The sequence below is a fragment of the Myotis yumanensis genome, unplaced genomic scaffold (assembly GCF_028538775.1).
Source record: "Myotis yumanensis isolate MYYU_CA2020_CCGP unplaced genomic scaffold, mMyoYum1.0.hap1 SCAF_2, whole genome shotgun sequence".
NCBI classification, from domain to species: domain Eukaryota; kingdom Metazoa; phylum Chordata; class Mammalia; order Chiroptera; family Vespertilionidae; genus Myotis; species Myotis yumanensis.
Window position 1 is genome coordinate 36,178,380 of NW_027223753.1, and position 20,074 is coordinate 36,198,453.

General features: G+C 41.0%; 2 protein-coding genes across 2 annotated transcripts; both read right to left on the minus strand.

Moving 5' to 3' along the window:
- Nucleotides 1–548: 548 nt before the first annotated feature.
- Nucleotides 549–19,704, minus strand: TXNDC12 (thioredoxin domain containing 12). The gene is made up of 7 exons (XM_070405114.1): nt 19,467–19,704; nt 11,287–11,347; nt 5,004–5,056; nt 4,136–4,209; nt 3,084–3,153; nt 2,271–2,354; nt 549–1,369 (listed from the first exon to the last, which is right to left on the minus strand). Exons 1-7 carry the CDS (start codon nt 19,561–19,563, stop codon nt 1,290–1,292), a joined length of 519 nt encoding a protein of 172 aa, XP_070261215.1. The 5' UTR covers nt 19,564–19,704; the 3' UTR covers nt 549–1,289.
- On the minus strand, nt 7,250–9,789 carry KTI12 (KTI12 chromatin associated homolog). Its single transcript, XM_070405113.1, has one exon. It carries the CDS (start codon nt 9,271–9,273, stop codon nt 8,209–8,211), a length of 1,065 nt encoding a protein of 354 aa, XP_070261214.1. The 5' UTR covers nt 9,274–9,789; the 3' UTR covers nt 7,250–8,208.
- Nucleotides 19,705–20,074: the final 370 nt, after the last annotated feature.

Sequence of the window (20,074 nt, forward strand, 5' to 3'; positions counted from 1 at the left end):
AGGCCAAGGTGAAGATCTTGACTTTACCCCGTGCCTTGGTTTTATCATGCTTCAAATCCTTCTGTAAAATGGAGATTATAATGTACCTTTCTCACAGGGCTATTAGGACTAAAGGCAAATGAAATGGAATAACACAGAGCACTCAGAAGAGAGCCTGGCACATAATGAGGCCAAAGTGTTTCCTAATATTAATATTATTGTCTTGAAGGTGAAGGAAAAGGCTTCAAGCAGGGGAGTGACACTGTCATATTTGCATTTTGGAAAGCAGAGAAGATGGATTGTAGGAGAGAATATTGGTAGTAGACAAATTAAGAGGCTGTCACAAGAAATAGTCTAGGAAACAGAAAGTCTGCCGTGCACCAAAACAGCAATGAGGATGGAGTGAATTCAGCTGTTTAAAAAATTAGAATTGATGAGCTCTGATGGCCATTTGAATGTAGAAGGTATGAAAGAAGGAGAGTACTAAATTAGGCCCTCAAGATTAGTTTACTCTCTGATCTCCATCCCTCCCTCCATTTTCCAATAACAAAAAGGCCATCACAACATACTTCTTCTTAAAGTTTTATTAAAGTTTAATAGTACAATTAATATTTTTTTAACCCCAGTACAAAAATACAGTTGACAACTTGACAAAAATGGCTCTGCCTAGGGCTTGAAGGTTTGAGTTTCTCCAACAGTAACAGGGAAAGCGTGCTTCCAGCTGGGGCTGAGTCTAAGCACACAGCCATTCCTGCACACGCATGCGTGCAAACAGGGAAACCCAAGCAGGAGAAGAGGAAGGAAGTTGTAGGGGTTTAGGAGGAAGGCCAAGATTACTCCCAGGAGGGGAAAAAGAGAAGAATCAGGCTGGTCTCCTTGGTGGGGTCAGAATTACTGATTTACATTTAGGGTTTATTGTTTGAAACGATAAGCAATTTCTGCAATTTTAACATTGTAGAAAAGATGCCCCTGGTCTCCCTTTACCAGCAAGGTCAGTAGAGTGGCAGGAAATGGAAAAAGATTCAAACACTTAAGTGCAAGGAGTAAGCCTCCAAATGGCTCAAGTTTTATGTCAAAAGATATTATCCTTTACATTCAATGACAAATAGGTCAGAGGGGCAGGAGAAGGAAGTCGGCCACATGCTGCTGGATCCACAAACATAGAGACCAGCTTCTATTAGCAGAACTCTTCCACAGTGAGAGAGCTCCTTTCCACACAGGCAGGAGCAAGGTTTCCTGATTGGTTTAGTTGTTCTGAGTGATTCCTCAATATTCCCTCCCGGCTGCTCTCCTTTCGGAACACATTCACGTTACAACTCATCTTCAAGATGTTTCACTCTGTAGGCATCACCTGTCAACCTTTCCTGAGCTTCCTTCATTCCCTGAATAACTGTGAAATAAAGGTTGGGGGGTGGGGAGGGGTGAGAATACAAAGTAGATCTTTAATATCTACCAGCTGACAACCAATATAGATTTTTATATTTTAGGAGAAATATGACAGTAGCATGTGATCTGGACACAAGATGTAGTTCTGGATTTTTGAATTTGTCTCATCGTCTATAAAATGAGGTAATGCTACTTACTTTGCACAGGATTATTGCAAAAATTAAATGAGCATGGATAATAAAAGTGCTTTATAAAGCTGAAGTGCCACAAAAATGGTAGTAGTTACTTCGGCTTATCCTCCAGGATTAGAGTTGAACCCGTCATAGACTGCACATGTTTACTTGATACTAGGAATAGAAAACACCCTCCTACCATCCCCATTATATATTTTAGATGAATGTTTCATTTATTTCATTTCCTGCCGAGGTTACAAGTGACTACCTCTGTGAGCCTTAGTTCTTCAGTTTCATGTGGGTTAGTTAGCTTCCAACTAGACTGTAAGTAGTTAGGGAAGGAGCTCAGTCTTATCTTTCCCATATATTCTACACAGGACCTAGCCAGAAGCTAGTCATGCAAGAGATGCTCAGCTAACATGTTGAACTGAGTTTCCCATCATGGACATCCCATATGGTTCAACCTAGTTCAGTGGTTCTCAACCTTCTGGTCCTTTAAAACAGTTCCTCCTGTTGTGACCCCCAACCATAAAATTATTTTCGTTGCTACTTCATAACTGTAATTTTGCTACTGTTATGAATCGTAATGTAAATATCTGATATGCAGGATGGTCTTAGGCGACCCCTGTGAAAGGGTCGGTCGATCACCAAAGGGGTCGCAACCCACAGGTTGAGAACTGCTGTCCTAGTTAAATCTAGCGGCAACCTTCCCTCCTTTCAACATAACCATACCTTGCTCAGCATTGGTGTAGAAATATTTGTAGCTGGGGTTCCCATTCTCATTGATAATTTCAGGACGCACTTTGCCACTGGGATCTATTGTAGACAAAATGGCACAGGGGTTGCAATAATTACAGGACAGGTACTTCAAACACTATATGATACACTAGGCCTTCTGGAAAATGAGACCTGCCCATCTGTGCAGCCCATTATCTCACCGCCCTAATCCCTGTGTTTTATGTTGCAATCACAATGAACTCTTCGCCGTTTCCTGAATACAACACCCATCCCCCATTTCTTGGCATGTGCTGTTCCCTCTTCTTGACATGTTCCTTTTCTGTTTGATGATGATGGGATCCTATATTTTTATCTGTATTCCCCATAGAATCTAACAGAATGCTGAGTAAAGATTAGGCAGTCATTAGTATTTTTTATAAAATTGTTTGTGGAAAGACATTTGTCTGGTTCCATTTGGCAATGGAACCCCTGCTGCTCTATGGTGTCAAGGGTAAGAATTGTGGCTTATCTGTGTCCTTGTAGTGCCTCACATAGTTCTTGACTTAGAGCTGATACATAAAACGATTGTTGACTGAATAAATGGATGATCAATACTCTGTTCTTGCTCACAAAAGCAGTTAGTTAATGGGAAAAACTCCTTCAGACTTGAAGTCCCGGCACTCAGAACTCTCACCACTCTCTCTTGAAACTGCTTTTTGTTTCTTGTTTTTAGCCATCCCAGTATAGTTTCACTAGGTGGAGTCAGTGCCGAGTCATGTCTCTCTCCTTCCACATCTTCGATCCCCAGATTAAGATCTTTCACCTTACCCAGGAAAAGAATTCGTGGAATATAACCCCCATCAGGGCTGAAATCTTTATCCTTGGGCTCCTCTTCATCCTATGAATTATAAACCGTAAGTCAGATCATGTTCCCTCTCTCCTCAAATCCTTTCAGTGGCTTCTCCTCTCACTCAGGGTAAAACCCCCAAGTCATTGCACTGGCATAAGAGGCCCTACATGATCTGCCACCTGGGTACTTCTCTAACTCCATGTCCTACCCCACTCCTTTTTAGGCTATTTCAAGCACACTAACCTGTTTACAGTTGCTGTCATTAAACAAGCCAGGCATGCTCCTAACACAGGCTTTGTACTTGGTTTTACGCTATGCCTGGACACATTTCCCTCATTATCCTTATGGCTCACTCCCTTTTCTGCTTTAAATCTTTGCTCAAATGCCACCTTCTTTGATAACCATGTTTGCAAACTATCCCCTCCACCCTTCAATTTTAGCCATAGCACTTACACCATCTGATATTTGTCTGTCTCCCCGTATTCAAGTCCCCATAGGTAATTTCAATGAGGGCAAAAAAAAATTTGTTTTGTTCTTCACCGATTCTCAAAACATCACTGACTTGGCACAACATTAACTGTGACTGTGTTCAGAAAATTTCTAGTACTGTGTTTAAGTAAACATTATTTTATAGAATGTACATTCAAGCTGTACATTCAAGCCCAGACAGACTTGGCTTTCGACTGAATCACATTTTGCAGGAACTCACAGACTGCATGTGTGACTATCCCTCTGGATCAGCTACTATACAAAGATGTAAAAACATGTCATAATCATGGACTAAGAATGAAGGAACCTTAAAGTTCAGTCACCTTATCCAATCCCATCTAGGCCACTTCCTCCCACAAGTGGAGGCTGGACAGTTTTCTACCATGTCTGACACAAGACTTAGTGTTAAAGGTCAAGAGAAAAATGCATACATATAAGCAGCTAGCTCTGCTAAATAAGATTTTATACTATTAATAATGGCAATTCTAAAAGAGTGAAGACTTAAGATTAAAACAGAAAGGAGAAACTCTGGAAGTCTTACCTCAAGATTTACCATAATAAAATTATGGGCAAGTTCTGAAATTTCTGTAGATTCAGCAAATTTGGGCTTTAAAGCTGCCGGGGGGGGGGGGGGGGGCGGGGGCGGGTTGGAATAGAAGAAAACATCATTGTTATATCCAAACTCTAATTTGCTGAGCTGATTCATATAACTAACCCTTAAATCAGGACACTTGAATTCTGGTTCTGCTTCTGCCACTTACTTGCGTAATTATGTGACCTTGAGTGATTGATGTCATTTCTTTAGAGCTTTTACCTCATTTATAAAATAGATAATGATATATATATATATGAAAAAATTATTACTATTTGCTTTTTTACACATTTCAGTAACTCCTACTAAAGAAGTAATAGACAAAAGAGTAACAATATCACTAATGTATTTATGTTACACTAATTATTTACACTAATTTTATACTCCGTTTCCAACTAGGATTTTATAAGTATAGCATAAGAAACAAAAGAAAAAAATCTGACTTGGAAGTGGCAGGGTGGTATAGCAGAAAAAATACACACTACCAAGTAAAATAACCTTGGGTTCTAATTTGGTTCTCAAGTTCTGCAGGAAGATTTTCCTAACCTTCTCATGTCTTTCTGTACATTTCAGCTTCTGCTAACATTTACTGTCCATATGACTTTAGCACTTAATCCCATACTCTACTTATCTTAACCGCCTTACCCGCCAACCCCCTGCAAATATAACTGCAAATTTCTTGGGAGCAGGGGATCTATGTCATATATTTCCTTGGTATCCTTTAAAGCAATCAGCAGTCACTGGGTGAAAGTCACTACTCCTGTTTTTAAATGCTAGTATTTCAGAACGCATCTGAGGTTTGATCATTTGCACTTACCTTTGCAAGCTCCACACCAGGATTTATGGATAATCACCATCAGGGGCAATCCACTTAAAAACAAAACAAAGAAATTATAATCTAGCAATTCCACTTCCTGATACCTATCCTAATTAAAATGACCAATTTATGAAGACAACGATTAATGCACATTCATATAGTATGATTCCAATTGGGAAAATTTTAAGACAACCTATTCAATAACAGATTATTATAACAAAATTACTGATAATTCTGACATTACTGTAAATTCTGTAAATTTGGACTTTAAAGCTAGGGAGAAAAGATTGTAGAAAACATCAGATTTAAATTGTTAAGGTGATATAACTATTAAAAATGTTAATAAAATTTTTCATTGGTATAATTTTAAATTAAAAACTAGAATATAAAATTATTAACTGTAGTTTGGTTTTAATTATACAAATATGTACAGAAGAGCAAGCCCAAAAGAAATGTAACAAAACATAACAGCAGTTATTCCTGAGTAATCGGATTATGGATTTTACTATACTTCTATTTTTCTACAATTAAATGTAATTTTTACAATCAAGGAGGAAAAAAAATGTTTTCTTTTTTTAAATAATGAGTGACATAATCCACCTGAACCAGTCTTGGCCAGATGAAGCTCTCCAAGTTCTCAAGGTTCAAATGACAACTTAAGCAGTCATCATCCAACCACCGTATCAATACATCATCATACACTGTATAACACTGTATTTACTACACTGATTTATTATATTTACCCATCTCCCCCCACCAGACTTGGATCCTTAAGAAACTCTTAGCTGTTTCTACATCCCCTACATCTGGCATATAAAATCATATTGATAGCAAACACACATGTAGCATTTAATTTGTACTGGGCACTACTCTAAATACACATCAACTTTTAATTTAATTAATTTAGTGTCAAATGAATTATCAACTCCTCACCAGAGGCCTACTAGGATAGATTTCAAACTTAGGATAGATTTCTGCCTCTAATACTTGTAAAAAGTTATAAAGCAAATGAGTAGGGCAAGCTTAGGTGACAAGTGGGATCCGGGTAACTATAATAATAGGCAAAATGTAATAACTTTTATTATGAAACATGGTGCTATGTGCTTTATATGCATTATCTCACTTAAATCCTTACAATAATCCTTAGATATTATTAATGGTTTCATTATAATAATGAGAAAACTGAGACTCCAAAGAGATTAAATATTTTGCCACATAAAATCTAGATTCTGCAACTTACTAATTGATAAATCTGACTCCAAAACTAACGTTCTTTCTAACCAGTATAGTTTACTTCAATTTAGAATGGCAATCCGGAATTCATTGGAAAAGGACTTAAAGATTTCTTAGTCCAAACCTCCATTTGTGGCAGGAATCCTTGCTCATATATCAGAAACAAAAGGTGGTATAGATTGCCTGATAAGCAAGAAATACATTACCAACCATGGCAACCTATTTTTTTTTTAACATATCCCTGCACTTACAGAAAAATCTGTTTTGCTCTTTTCTCCAAAGCAAACTGCTGTTCAGCGTTCTGGAACAGAGGTCAGCAAATTACAATCAGCAGACTTAATCAAGCCCACTGCCTACTTCTGTAGAGCTCTGAGATACAAATGATTTTTACATTTTTAAATGGTTGAAACAAGTCTAAAGAATAGTACCTTGTGATATGTTAAAATTAAACATAATTCACATTTCAGTGTACATGGTTTTATTAAAACACATTGATACTTTTTCTTTCTTTTAATCCTCACCCAAGGACTTGTTTATTGATTTTTTTTTTAATTTTCATTTTTTAGATAGGGAGAAAGAGAACATTGATTGGCTGCCTCTCATACATGCCCCAACCGGGGTTGAACCTACAACTTAGGCATGTGCCAACTGAGCCACACCGATCAGAGCTCATTTTTAGACTATTGCTGCTTTTGTGTTACAGTGGCAAAGCTGATAAGCTGCAACAGGGAGGCTGTGGTCCACAAAGCCTAAAATATTTACTATTTGGCCCTTGTTCTAAAGTGACAGTTTACATATTAATTCCTCTGAAGCCTTTGCGAAACAATCTTCTCTCAACAGCTAGTTAATCCTTTCCTCCTCTGGACTCCTAAAGCATTCTGTGACCACCCTCTAACCACCAGCCCCTTATGTCCTGTAACCATCTGTTTACTTGTCTGTATTTCTCAATAAACTATTAACCTCTCAAGGGCAAATATTACCCAATTCTTTAAAAAATCACAAGCACTGGTAAGACAGGTACCTATCATTTGTTTAATAAATAACCAATGGAAGTATGACATTTGTGGTATTAAAGCGACATTTGCCTCGGAACACAGAGTGAAGCACAAATTACAGAAGTGACAATACCTCTAGATTAGAACAAAATATCTCAATACACACTATTGAGGTACTATTTCAAAGGCACAGCAGAAATATATAGGAGTTGGCAAAAGTAGGTTTACAGTTGTTTGTATGGAAAATAATATAATAAATACAAGAATAAACTTTCATGTACTCACAACTGTAGACCTACTTTTGCCCACCCCGTATGTAGATCTAAAATGTTACATTAATTATATGAAGAACATTAAGTTACATTAAGTGAAAGAGATTCCAGCCGACTCTTTCTAAAAGGTTTTATTAAATGAAATAATCTAGCGGCTATGTCTTTTATTTCCACTAGAACCAAAGCTTCCCAAGGACAGAAACCAGTGGATTTATCTGTGACCCCCAGACCCAGGATAGACTAGCAAAAATCTTAGGTACAGCAATAAAAACAACTATTTGTGGTATGAAAGAAGGGTCAGCGCAGATGCAGAACTGTGCCATCTTAAGTTTCTGTTCACAAGTGTTTTTAAAACAATTCATCCATCCAGTCTGCTTCCCCACAGTTCAGCTGGGGGAAGTCAATGCAGTGGGATATCCCAAGTAGATCCCAATCTAAGCGAGCCCTGTCCATCTGAGCTCTATCCTCTGAGGAAATTTGCCAAGATCCTTCAAGCTAGTTCCCCAGTTTTTCTAGTCTCAGAGTATGCTCTGAGTCTAAACTCAAGGCCTGGCACAGGGGCATTCTGCAAAGTGTGAGTCAGTCACAACAGCTCTAGTATCGCACATCAGTATGCTCTGCAGACCTTCAGCTTATTTTTCTCAGAGAAATACAGGGCAGTAGAGGTTAGACAAGGAGCCACGGCCTGTCCCCAAGCACCTCTGGTTAGAGCAGGCTCTGGTTCAGATACTGCAGAAACATGTTGGCCAGCTGAGGCAGGTTCTCATTATTGGGATGCGTTTTGGTGTAGGAAATAAACTGGCGTCGGAGGCGGCTCAGTTCGGCCATGGACAAAGGCCGGGTAAACTGAAGGTGTTCCGTGGTCCCAGGAAGCTTAAGCAAGTCTCCGGGGACTGCGCTCTTCTGCGCTTCCATCAGTCCCGCCAACACCTGGCTGGTGACCTGATCCAGCTGGTGCAGAAAGCTGCCCGAGGCAAGGGGCTGGGACTGGGTAGACTGATGCGGTGGAGGAGCAGGGTTCTCAAAAAGGGCAGCCCGGATCTCTGCGAGGGGCAACGGCTCCTCTAAGCCCACCAAGGTGAACAGGGGTCGGTCCCAGCGGTTCCGCGAGTCCGGAGCCTCGAAGCGCAGCATTAGGGCCTCCAGAAGTTCGGGAGGGTACAAGGCACTGGACACATGGTTTGCAGCTTTCTCGAAATCAGGGATCACGACAGCTGGGAGATCTGGCGTCCTGGTTTCCTTCGGCTCCAGTTCCATAAGTAGGTGTGCCTGGGTTCCCCCATTTACTACCGAGTCCACTGCTTGCGCTTCCCTAAGGACGCGGGCGCCCGCTGCCGGAGGTCTCCCTCCCTCTTGGGCGCGCGGCCGCCAACTCACACTGACGTTCCGGCTCTGCTTCTCCTCCGCAGCCGCCACCCGAGGTCCCCCGCTCGGACTGCCGGGCCGTACGCAGTAGACCAGGCAGAGCGGGGTGCGCGCCGCCCGCGCCAGGCAGTAGAGCTCGTAGCGGAAGCCCTTAATGTAGTTAATGGAGTCAAGGATGACCACCTCGTGACGACTCAGGCGCCGCTCCACGGCAGCGCGCAGGGCCCCCCGCAGCGCCTTCTCGCGGGCCGAGTCGCCGTACACTGTCGGGTCCTCCGCCCCCAGCACCGCCGCGTCGTCCACCACGTACACCGCGTGGCCCTCGGCCGCCAGCGCCCCGCGGAGCTCCTCTGCGCGTCGGCTCCTGCCGCAGTACGGCAGCCCGCAAAACACTACCAGCGGCATCCTCCCAGGGCGCGGCCATGTGCAACCCGCACGTCAACTTCCGGGTTGCCGAACCGGAAGTGCAAACTGAACTTCCGGCAGGCCTTGGCTCTCATAGGACCTCTTGTTGCTATGGAAACGAGAGTCCCAGCCAACTAGACCCAGGTCCTCTTCTCTCAGAAAGGAGATAAGAGACTAGAATGGCATCATTTATTTATGTCAAATGTTACAGGCCTCATGGGAATGTTATCTCCCTGTGGCCAAGGACTTTACCCATTCATTTCTAATGGGGCCTTTGTGAACATTAAATATTGCAAAAACAATCAGAACTATATTTAGTATATAGAAGACAATTCACAAATGCTAGTTCCCCTTCATTCCTTACACCCAGTGACTCTCAATAACTGTTTATTCAATAGCCATTTCAGTCACTTAACATCTCCGTGTTTGGGGATTCAGAGATGAACATAAAACAGTTCCCCTATAGGAGATCAAGGGTCTGAATGGGAAGAGTTAGGCACCTACAAGAAGAATAATATATACTACTAGAGGCCCGATGCATGAAATTTGTGCAAGAGTAGGCCTTCCTTCCCCCACTGCCTGCGCTGGCTTCCCTCTGGCTGCCGGCAGGCACCCAGGCCCCAGTCTTCCCTCACAGCCCCAGCTTCATCCAGAAGGTCGTCCGGAAGGATGTCCAGAAGGACATCTGGTCTAACTAGCATATTATGATTTATTATTATAGATAATGGAGGGTGGATATAGGTTGGGTTGTAACAGTACAGGGGAAAAAACCACAAACTGCCCAGAAAAATCACTGAAGACTTTATCTAAAAACAGTCATTTGATTTAGAACTTGAAAGACTAATAGGAATTTTTCTCCTAAGTAAGGTTGCCAGATAAAATACATGATGCCTAGTTAAATTTGAATTTCAGATAAACAACAAAAATTTTTTGTGTTTTTTTTAAATATATTTTTTTATTGATTTTAGGTAGAGGAAGGGAGAGAGATAGAAACATCGATGAGAGAGATCCCCGACTAGGGATCAAGCCTGCAACCCAGGCATGTGCCCTGACCAGGAATCGAACCAAAGCATGATTTCCTGGTTCATGAGTCAACGCTCAACCACTGAGACACACTGGCCCAGCCAAAACAATTTTTTTAAATATAGGTATGTCTCAAACATTACATGGGGCATATTTAAAATTATTGTTTACCCAAAATTAAAACTTAACTGAGCATCCTTTATTTTTATTTGCTAAATCTGGCAATCCTACTCTAATTCAGAAGGTATGAGACTCAGAACCATGAAGCTGTAGAATCTGTTCTAGCAAAAGCAAACTATAGTTTGTGTTTCTGTGCAAGTATATGTGTGTAAGGTAGGTGCACATAAGTATTTTGGGTCTTTGTATTTCTCCAAAACATTTAAGTCTTGGCTCTGCCACTTACTAGCCGTGTAAACTATTGTCAAGTTATTTAACCATTCTGTATCTCAATTTCCTCTCCTGCATAATAGTTCTTACTTCACAGGCTGAACCAACCTTAGAGGTCGTGAGGATTAAATGAATGAATGCATACAAAGCATTTCCCTTCCCTGCTCTGCCTTTTTCTCTCCCTCTGTGTCAGTTGTCTGTGCAAAGACTTGGAATTTTAAGACTACTCAACTTGAGACTAGTAGGCAGTATGATTTACTGGTTGAGTGCAGGCTCTGAAGCCAGAATGCCTGCATCTGAATCTTAGCTTCACCACTTACTAGCTGTGTGATTTTTGGCAAGTTACATAATTGCTCTATGCCTTACTTTTCTTATCTTCAAAATGAAGGTAACAACAGTACCCACCTCAAAAGAGTTATTATGAGAATTAAATAAGCTAATTCACATAATTCAATGTCTGGTGCATAGTAAGCACTTACTAGATGTTAGATAGTATTAGTGTTGTTGTTATCACGCAAGTATTCATTTTTGCTCTGCTTTGGCATGACCTTCACATACTAAAGTGTTTTACTACCCTAAGTAATCTAAAACCATATCTTATACCTGGCAGCTGCTTCTCTCTTCCCATCTTCTAGTGTCCTCCAATGAATGTGATCTCCAAAACCTAGAAGAAAAGAGTCTTATAAACATTCACACATGAATAAAGAGTAAAGACCCAAGAAAGAAGTGTGGCATGTTCACCCATAAAAAAAGGCTTTCCTCTATCAAGAGTATGGTGTTCAAGTCCCTGCTCCACCACTTTCTGGGTTTTTTGGACCATGGACTGTCCCATACCTCAAGCTTCACTTTTCAGACCTGTAAAATGGAGATAACATTGCCTACTGATAGTTTTTAAGGAAAATAAATAATGTCTGTAAAATGCTTTGTAATCTAACACAGAGTATGCAAATAATACAATAAGAATGAATGGGAATTTTCCACAGAGTAAACATAAAGCAGGTCATAACAAATCATTACTAGTTGAAGACAATTCAGCAATATTGCTTTTGAGTCTGAAAGAGATGGATGATGACTCCAATGCCTATTAAATGCATGAATTTTGTGAATAAAGTAAGCTCTCCAAGTCCCAATTTCTTCATCTGTAAAATCAAGATAATATACCCACCTCCTCCAAGTGTGGGTGTAAGGATTAAATGAGATAATATTTTTAAAGCTTTTCTTGTCTTAATTCCCCACACTTCAGCCAAAGTGATATTTTAAAATCACATCTCTGGTGGGTAAAAACTTTTCAGAGGCTTTCCAAGCCCCAAAAAGAAAGGCCAAACTCTTACCGCAGGACTTACAAAGCCTTTCAGAACATGGCACTTGGCCACCTCTCCAGGCTCACTTTCCACACTTTTCCTAAAATGTTACACACAAAGCTTCTTTCAATACCTTAAATGCAGCATGCACTTTCTCCCCTCCAGCTTTCATAACCACTGCTCCTCCTGCCTTTCCTTCCACCTTCACCTCCCATTCATTCTTCAGGTATAAACCTAGAGGGCATTTCTTCTAGTAAATCTTCCCTAATTCCCATGACAGCACTCCCCAGGGTGAATTGTAAATGGTGGATGTGGTCCCCTTTACCCCAAAGGGAATTCCCTAAGAGTTGGGAACATAACTGTCTTATTCCCTCCTGTTTCCCTAGCTCTTAGCTCTATACATGGCCAAGGAAAGTGCTCCATAAAGTATTTTATTGAGTAAATGAATCTTATTTCAGCCATAACATAAATTACTCAGTTTTATATCTGGAAAATGTTAGTGATCATAATAATGCTAGCTGCTATTTATGGACCACCTTCTATATTCTTGGCACATCACATGTGTTACGTCATTTAAATTTAGCAATAATTTATAATAATCCTCTCTTAATTAACCTCTCTATACTTGTTTTCTCATCATTAAAATAGGTATAAGTGATCAGTAAATGGCAGCGTTTGTTATCTTTACAGTTGAGGCTCAGAAAAGTTACATAACCTGTACCAGGTCACAGAGCTGGTAAATGGTCAAGTTGGGATTTAAACTTCAATTTTATGACTTTTCAATTACTATACTATCTCCCATGCCTTTCTTTCCTAGAAATAAATTCAAATTTCCATCATTGTTAACACAGAGAAATAAATAGCTCATTCAGATTAGCACATGGGGGCAAAATCCAAACTAACCATCATCCCTTTTCATTCCCAACAGCATGGGCTGCTGACCAAGAGGAAAGGTGTCACTTGCCGAGGGCCCAAAGTCTAATCCTGAATAGTGAACAATTACATAAGAGTACAACTGGGAGGATGTTCAGAAGAATTGGAAGGTACTTAATGTGATCCCCATCATTCTACTTGTCAACACCTAAACTCAGGCAACTTAATCCTGCATTGGCAGGATGCCCAACTAGACAACTCTGTCTAGCCCCTCCTCCCTCCCTCCCTTTCACTCTCTCTAAAAACCAATGGAAAAAAATATCCTGGGGTAAGGATTCAGAAAAAGAGGTTGGATTTGTATATGTTCATTTTGAGATGCTTACTAGACACCCAATTGGAGATGCTGAATGAACAACTGAATATCTGAACCTGAAATTCAAAGGAGTTATGAGCATATGAATGTAATTTAAAGCCTGAGACTGAATAAGATCCCACAGGAGTGAGTATAGATGGAGAGGAAGTCCAAGAGCCCTGGAGTCCTCCCAGGGAGATAAAGAATAACTAGCCAAGGCCATAAGAAGGAACTGCCAGTGAGATCGGCAGAAAACCAGCAGTGCGTGGAGTCCTACAATCTAAGTGTTTCCAAGATGCTTCAAGAAGTAAAGGTGATCAACTGACTCCACTATTCCTGTTAAATCAGAAATGACCACTGGATTTAGCAACTGAGGAAGAGTGCTGACTTTGGCAAGACCAGCTTCAACAGAGGAGTGAAGATGACAGCATAATTAGAGCAAATCAAGATAGCCCAAAGGAAGATTTCTAGAACTAGGACACACAGCACTTTCAAATAATTTTGCTGAAGGGGGAAAAGGGCATTGCTAAAGGGAGCTATGAGTTGAGGAAGGGTTTTAACTCAATGGAAAGGGAAGTACAGGATGTTGAAAGCTGATAGAAATTATATAATAATGGAAGAAAAGCTGATGATACAAGATGAGAAGAGAGGGTAAAAAAACATCGTGAGCCCTAGCGGTTTGGCTCAATGGATAGAGCGTTGGCCTGTGACTGAAGGGTCCCGGGTTTGACTCCGGTCAAGGGCACATGCCTGCGTTGCCGGCTCGATCCCCAGCATGGGGCATGCAGCCAATCAATAAATCTCTCTCATCATTGATGTCCCTCTCCCTTCCTCTCTGAAATCAATAAAAATATTTTTTTTAAAAAATATTGTGAGTAGGTAAAAGGACATGGGATTTATTACTCAAGTAGAGGGATTAGCCTTTGCTAGGAGCACAGTTTATCCAACAAAGATAGGAAAGGAAGAATATATGAACACTGGTGCTAGAAGGTAGGTAAATGTAGTGGTGACAGTTTTTGAAAGGTCTCTTTTAATTCCTTCTATTATATAGGAAGCATGGTCACCAGCTGAGAGCAAGGATTGTGGAAGAAGCCTGGAGGTTTGAAGAGATGAGGAAATATGAAATAGTCCCCTAGGAGAAAAGAACCAGAGAAAAAGGATAAGTAAAGGGCATGTTTCAGGAAGGAAGGGATTCCAGAAGAAAGCTTAGATACAAGGAACAGTGAGCAAATAAATTGGTAAACACGTAGATACTTCTAAGAACTAAGTGTAGAAAAATTTGTAATGCTCAACTTGTAGAGTTTTTAAAAAAAGACAACTAAAGTGCAAGACAACAACTACTTATAAAGAGGAAATGACTTAAGTTAAAGTGTTCTTAATAACATCAAGATATTAATGTGAGATTTTGTTAAGTATGCAAAATTTCAAGAGTAACCACTAAAAGAACTAGAGCGCCAACTTCCAAACTAATAAAGGAGATAAAACAAAATAAGAACAAACAAATACTCAACCTCTAAAGAAAGGGCACAAATGGAGGGGAAAAAAGCATAGAAAAAACAGAAGCAATGGAAACTGGATGAGAGTAATGTGACCATCTCTAATCACCACAAACATCATAATCACCACAAACATAAGTGGACTAAATTTGCCAGTTGGAGTTAAAAGACAGTAATGGTCAGATTTTTGTGTGTGTTTTTTTAAGAACATGAAACTATGATGTTTATAAGAGCACCTAAAAAAGGACTTATAAAAGTAAAAAATAAAATGATATATATACCAGGCAAATGATAGCCAAAAGAAAGTCAGGGAAGCTAGATTAATATCAGGTAAAATAAAATTTATCCATAAACTTGGGCTACTCAGGAGCTAGCTGACAAAACTTACAGTCACAGGAGTTATTACTAAGAAAGTCCCTCAAGTTGGGATTTAAACTTGCACGGTTCAATGGAATTTTCTGCACTGATAAGAATGTTCTAGATCTGCACTGTTCAATGTAGTAACCACAAGCCACAGGTGGCTGGTGAGTACTTGAAAGGTAGCTAATGCAACTGAGAAGCTAAATTTTTAATTGTATTGAATTTTAATTAATTTAAAATTTAAGAGTGACACATGGCTAGTGCTACTATATTGGACAGCACAAACTTAAGAGATTAGTCCAATCCTCTCATACTACAAAGGCCTAGAAAAGGACAGAGCCTACCCAAAACCACAGAGGAAGCTACAACCAGAATTTAGGTCTCTTGATTCCTAATTAACATTCTTCTCTGGTACCCCAACAGTTCCTTAGCCACCTTATTGCATTATTCCTAAGAGTAAATCCAGAGGTGTAATTTGAAATAGTTCACTACATGTACAAAATTTCTTTAAAAATTCATAGTAAAAACTGGATTTTTTTTAATAATAGGAATAATCACCATCATTACTTTTTGATTTCTTACTTATGTGATAATTACAATAACATAACGATACGATAACAGTATCAATGACTAACATTCATTTGGCATTTATTACATGCCAGGCACAGTTTTGTGTGCTTTTACATGTACTGACATTTAATCCTCACAATAAACTTATGAGGAAGAAACTCTAATATTCCCATTTTACAAATATGGAACCTGAAGTTAAATAGCTTGCTAAAGGTTACACTTCCAGTACGTGGCAGAGCTGAGATTAGAACCTACCTAGGTGGTTGAGTTCCAGAGTCTATAGTTTAACCACTCACAAGACTTTACCGCCTCCTTAGCAAAAGTTAAATGAATGAAGGCGTTAAATGAATGAATGAGTGTAGCTTCACCAAAGCAGAATGTAAACACTGCCTTCAGATCTAGAAAACCTAAGTTTTTTGTTTCCCTTCAAAAATAACTTGAAAGGGTACAGTATTTACCTTGTTACTGAAATCACCTACTCCCCGACACCACCCCCACACACACCCATGCCAACGTGGAACATTTGAAGAGAGTCCAGTTTCCTAAAGTGTCACCTGCACAGCCACTTAATTTATGCCAGTTTCTGCAAAGTGAGCTGAAGGCTTCCACGTCAGCAAATCCTTCCCTAAAAACATTAATATTAAAAAAAAGGAAAAAAAAAAAAGGAAAGTGACCATTCCTAGACACAGTATTTACATCAGACTTCCCAAGCTCTTCATCCTAAAATTGTTTTCATGAGTGTAAATGAAAGAAAAGTATTATTCACCCCCTCCCAGCTGACAAAAGGTCAAGTGTCAGAGCTGGCAGCCACATCTCTAAAATAGGGAACATTGTACCTGAGAGGTAGAATAACAGTGGCCCCCAAAAAAGGTCTGTCTGTGGTCAAACAGAGCTGGATTGGAATCCTAGTTCAGTCACTTGCTGTTTGCATAAATGCAAAATATGCCTAAGAAAAATATCTATTCCATAGGATTGTTGTGAATGTGAAGAGGGAACAATGTGGAATGTAAACACTGCCCATGTGTCAGTCCCTAATTTTTATTCCAAAGACTTGACAATCATTTTTCTGTTTCAGGAGGAGAGCACATAAACTCCACCCCCCCCCCCACCCCCCCGTAACAACTTTCTCATTTCTCCTTTACGGTCTTCAGAGGAGTTTCTGCCCTCAGAGGCAGGAGTGTATGTGCTTGTTAAGAGCACTGGCTCTGGGATGTGTAGCCCAGCTAGCTCACTTACTCGCTGCGTGACTCCTGTGCCCCACTTTAGGTTCTTTATCTGTGAAACGGGGATGATCTCAGAAGGTTACTATGAGGATTAAACCAGCCAATATATGAAAAATACACAGAACGGTGCCTGAATATAGCAATGTACGTAAATGTTAGTTGTTACACTTCTCCCCATAGGTAATATAGTTCAAATTTTTAGCACATGGAGAATAACAAAATTATTTTAGAACTCTAGACTGTTAGATCTGGAAGAACTCTTAGGAATCATTTCTAGTTCAACTCTCTTATTTAATAAATGGTCTGCAGGGAAGACCACAGCTGCTATATGGTCTGTCCAGGATTAGAACCAGGCCTTGCCCGGCCGGTGTGGTTCAATGGTTGAGCATCGACCCAAGAACCAAGAGGTCACCAGTTCAATTTCTGGTCAGGGCACATGCCCGGGTTATGAGCTCAATCCCCAGTAGGGAGTACGCAGGGGGCAGCCAGTTGATGTTTCTCTCTCATCGATGTTTCTCTCTCTCCCTCTACCTTTAAAAATCAATAAAAGCATATAAAAAAAAACAAAACACACAAAACCCCAAGCCTCCTGATTCCTATTCAGTGCTCATACCATACCATTGTACTTCCTCTTCTTAATGAAAACAGTAGAGTCATGCAGTTTCTCCTGTCTGCAAACCACCAGGCCATCTTCAGGAAAGAGCCAGAGCTACTTAGACAATGTCATGTAATTGCCTGCTTACTTGTCTTGATTAGTCTTCACACTATTTCCCATTCCACAGGCTTTTCTTACAAGGTGAGCTCGACATTTCCCCATGCAGCAAGAGTGGGGGAGGTTAATGTCCCTCCCCGCTGAACCAGCCCAGACAGAGTATAGTGGGAGCTATGCTATGTGACTTGTAAAGCTAGATAGTAAAAATGCAATGCATTTCCACCTTGTTCTTTTGAGGCACTCACTCTTGAAATCCAACTGTCTTACTGTGAGGAGGCCCACACTAGCCCATGAAGAAACTGACATCACAGAACAGAGAAACACACCTTCCCCACTGTGCCTTCTTTGAATTCCTGACCCACAGAATTGTGAACATAATAAAATGATTTCTTTACACCACTACATGTTTGAGTGGTTTGTTATACAGCAACGATAACTAGAATAACCACAAGAGCTTCATGTCTAACAAGGAATAAAAATACTGAATACATGACTCCAAGGGACTGCCTACAACTAACACAGTAACTAGAACAGAGTAAATTATCTGTTGATGTCTCAGGTAGTTATTATTATGCCCACTTTTGCAGATGAGAAACTAAGCTTGGAGAAGTTAAGCAACTTGCCCTAGGCCTCTTAGCTTGTTAGTGGCAGAATAAATTAAAACTCAGGTCAAAACCCACACTCCTAACACTACCCTTCTGTCTCCCTGGGTACTTACAATTTTACACTAAATATACAGTAATCTGTTTTAAAATGGGGTTGTCAGTATTTAAAACATCCTGGCCCAGTAGAATTCACCGTGTAGTTTCATCACTGAGATGGAAACCCACATATCACCTCAGAGAAGCATTCCCTGACCGTCCTAGTTCAGGTAATATTAGTTTCCTCATCCTTTCCAGCCTCTCCATCCCAATTTCATTTTATTTCCAGTACTGATCCCAAGCTGAAACTGTCTTATTGACAGGAGTGTCCAAGACGGTGCCTGGAATATGGTAGGTGATCAAAAATTATTTACTGAATTAAGGAGGGACTGTATTCAGGCACACTGAATGTCCACAAAATCTCATCACACACCGATAAATGAACAAACAGGGAGGATAAGAGAAATCGAATTTCAAACAGCAGAACTGCAGGAGAGTCTTTCCATACAGTAAGATCAGTACAAAAAAAAAAAAAAAGAAAGGGGAGGGGAATCAATGCTACCACTCACCCGATTAGAAAAGCATAAACTCTGAGTTCGAATGAAGATGTAAGAAATGGGATGGAGTAGGGAGATCACATCTTCTATTCTCTATTCATAACCACTGAATAACTTCTCAGCACTCACAAACAATTCCGTTTCTTCAGACACACTAACGGAACCACAGGAGGGACAACTGTTGGTGGCCCCTCTAACTTCAGACCTTCTACCTTCTTTTAGCCCTTCCTTTTGCACCAGTCACCACTTCCTGGAATGCAGGTATGGTTCCCCCGAGGGCAAGGAGGCAGTAACCTTCCTCTTGAGGAAGAGGTAAGTTGGGGAATCTTCAGACCAAGGGCAAGGCTCTCTGCATATGCATGTCCAAAAAAGGCCCTATTTCTCCTAGCAGTAAAGGTGGCTGTTCCTGAGGACCTACCAATGCTAAGCACTGTGCTGGGCTCTTAAACATGCTTCTTCTAATTTAAGGGCCATTCCTTACCCCATCCCAAGAACAACGTCCCATCACACCATGCCCTAGACCCGCTCCTCCCTACCCCAAGAAATCTTCTTCAAACTCCAAGAGCGGTTGGCTAGGATAAAAAAGAATCTGGCGTGACTAAAGAGATAGAATGGGAGGGGGGTCGTGTTAAGAGAAGAGGGTTATACTGGGCTGGGACCCAGGATAAGTAAAGATTAAGATAAGAATGCGGTCTGACCCTTTCCAAGCCCAGTACGTCCATCAGAAAAGGTGACCAGGAGCAGGAAACTGAAGCCCAGCAAACAGGTGGCCCCGAGACGAGGCCGCAGCTCCATGGTGGTAAGTGTGCGGGGCCACCGGGCAGAGCGGACGCAGAGCCGGAGTCCTACAGCAGAAGGTCCGCGCCCTTCCCCAAACGCGGCTCAACTCAACCCCTCGAGTTCCCAGATTTTTTTTCCCCCTTAACTCTGAAGGAAGTGATGTTAAACGGATGTGGGTGGTGCCTCCGGGGTCCGGATTGTGATCGAGTGAGTTTAAAGGTGCAGATCACGTAGAAGGGTATAGGTGTTGCTCTCAAACGCAAGTTGCTTCCCCCCACCCAACCCCGATTTTGGATGTTCTGTCGGAAGACATAGAGAGAAAATGTGGGCTGAGATAGTGATGGGGTGCGGAGGAAGCTTCGGAAACCGTTGCTGGTTGCGTCTGCCAGCAGGCTAGCCCCGCCCCCTAGAACCGCTGCACTTAATATCAACAACGCAAATTATCGATCGGCGAAGTCAGCCGCGCCAAACAGTGGGCGGGTTGCCCATTGGCCTCGGATCCCACTTCCCCCGCCGTAAACATAAA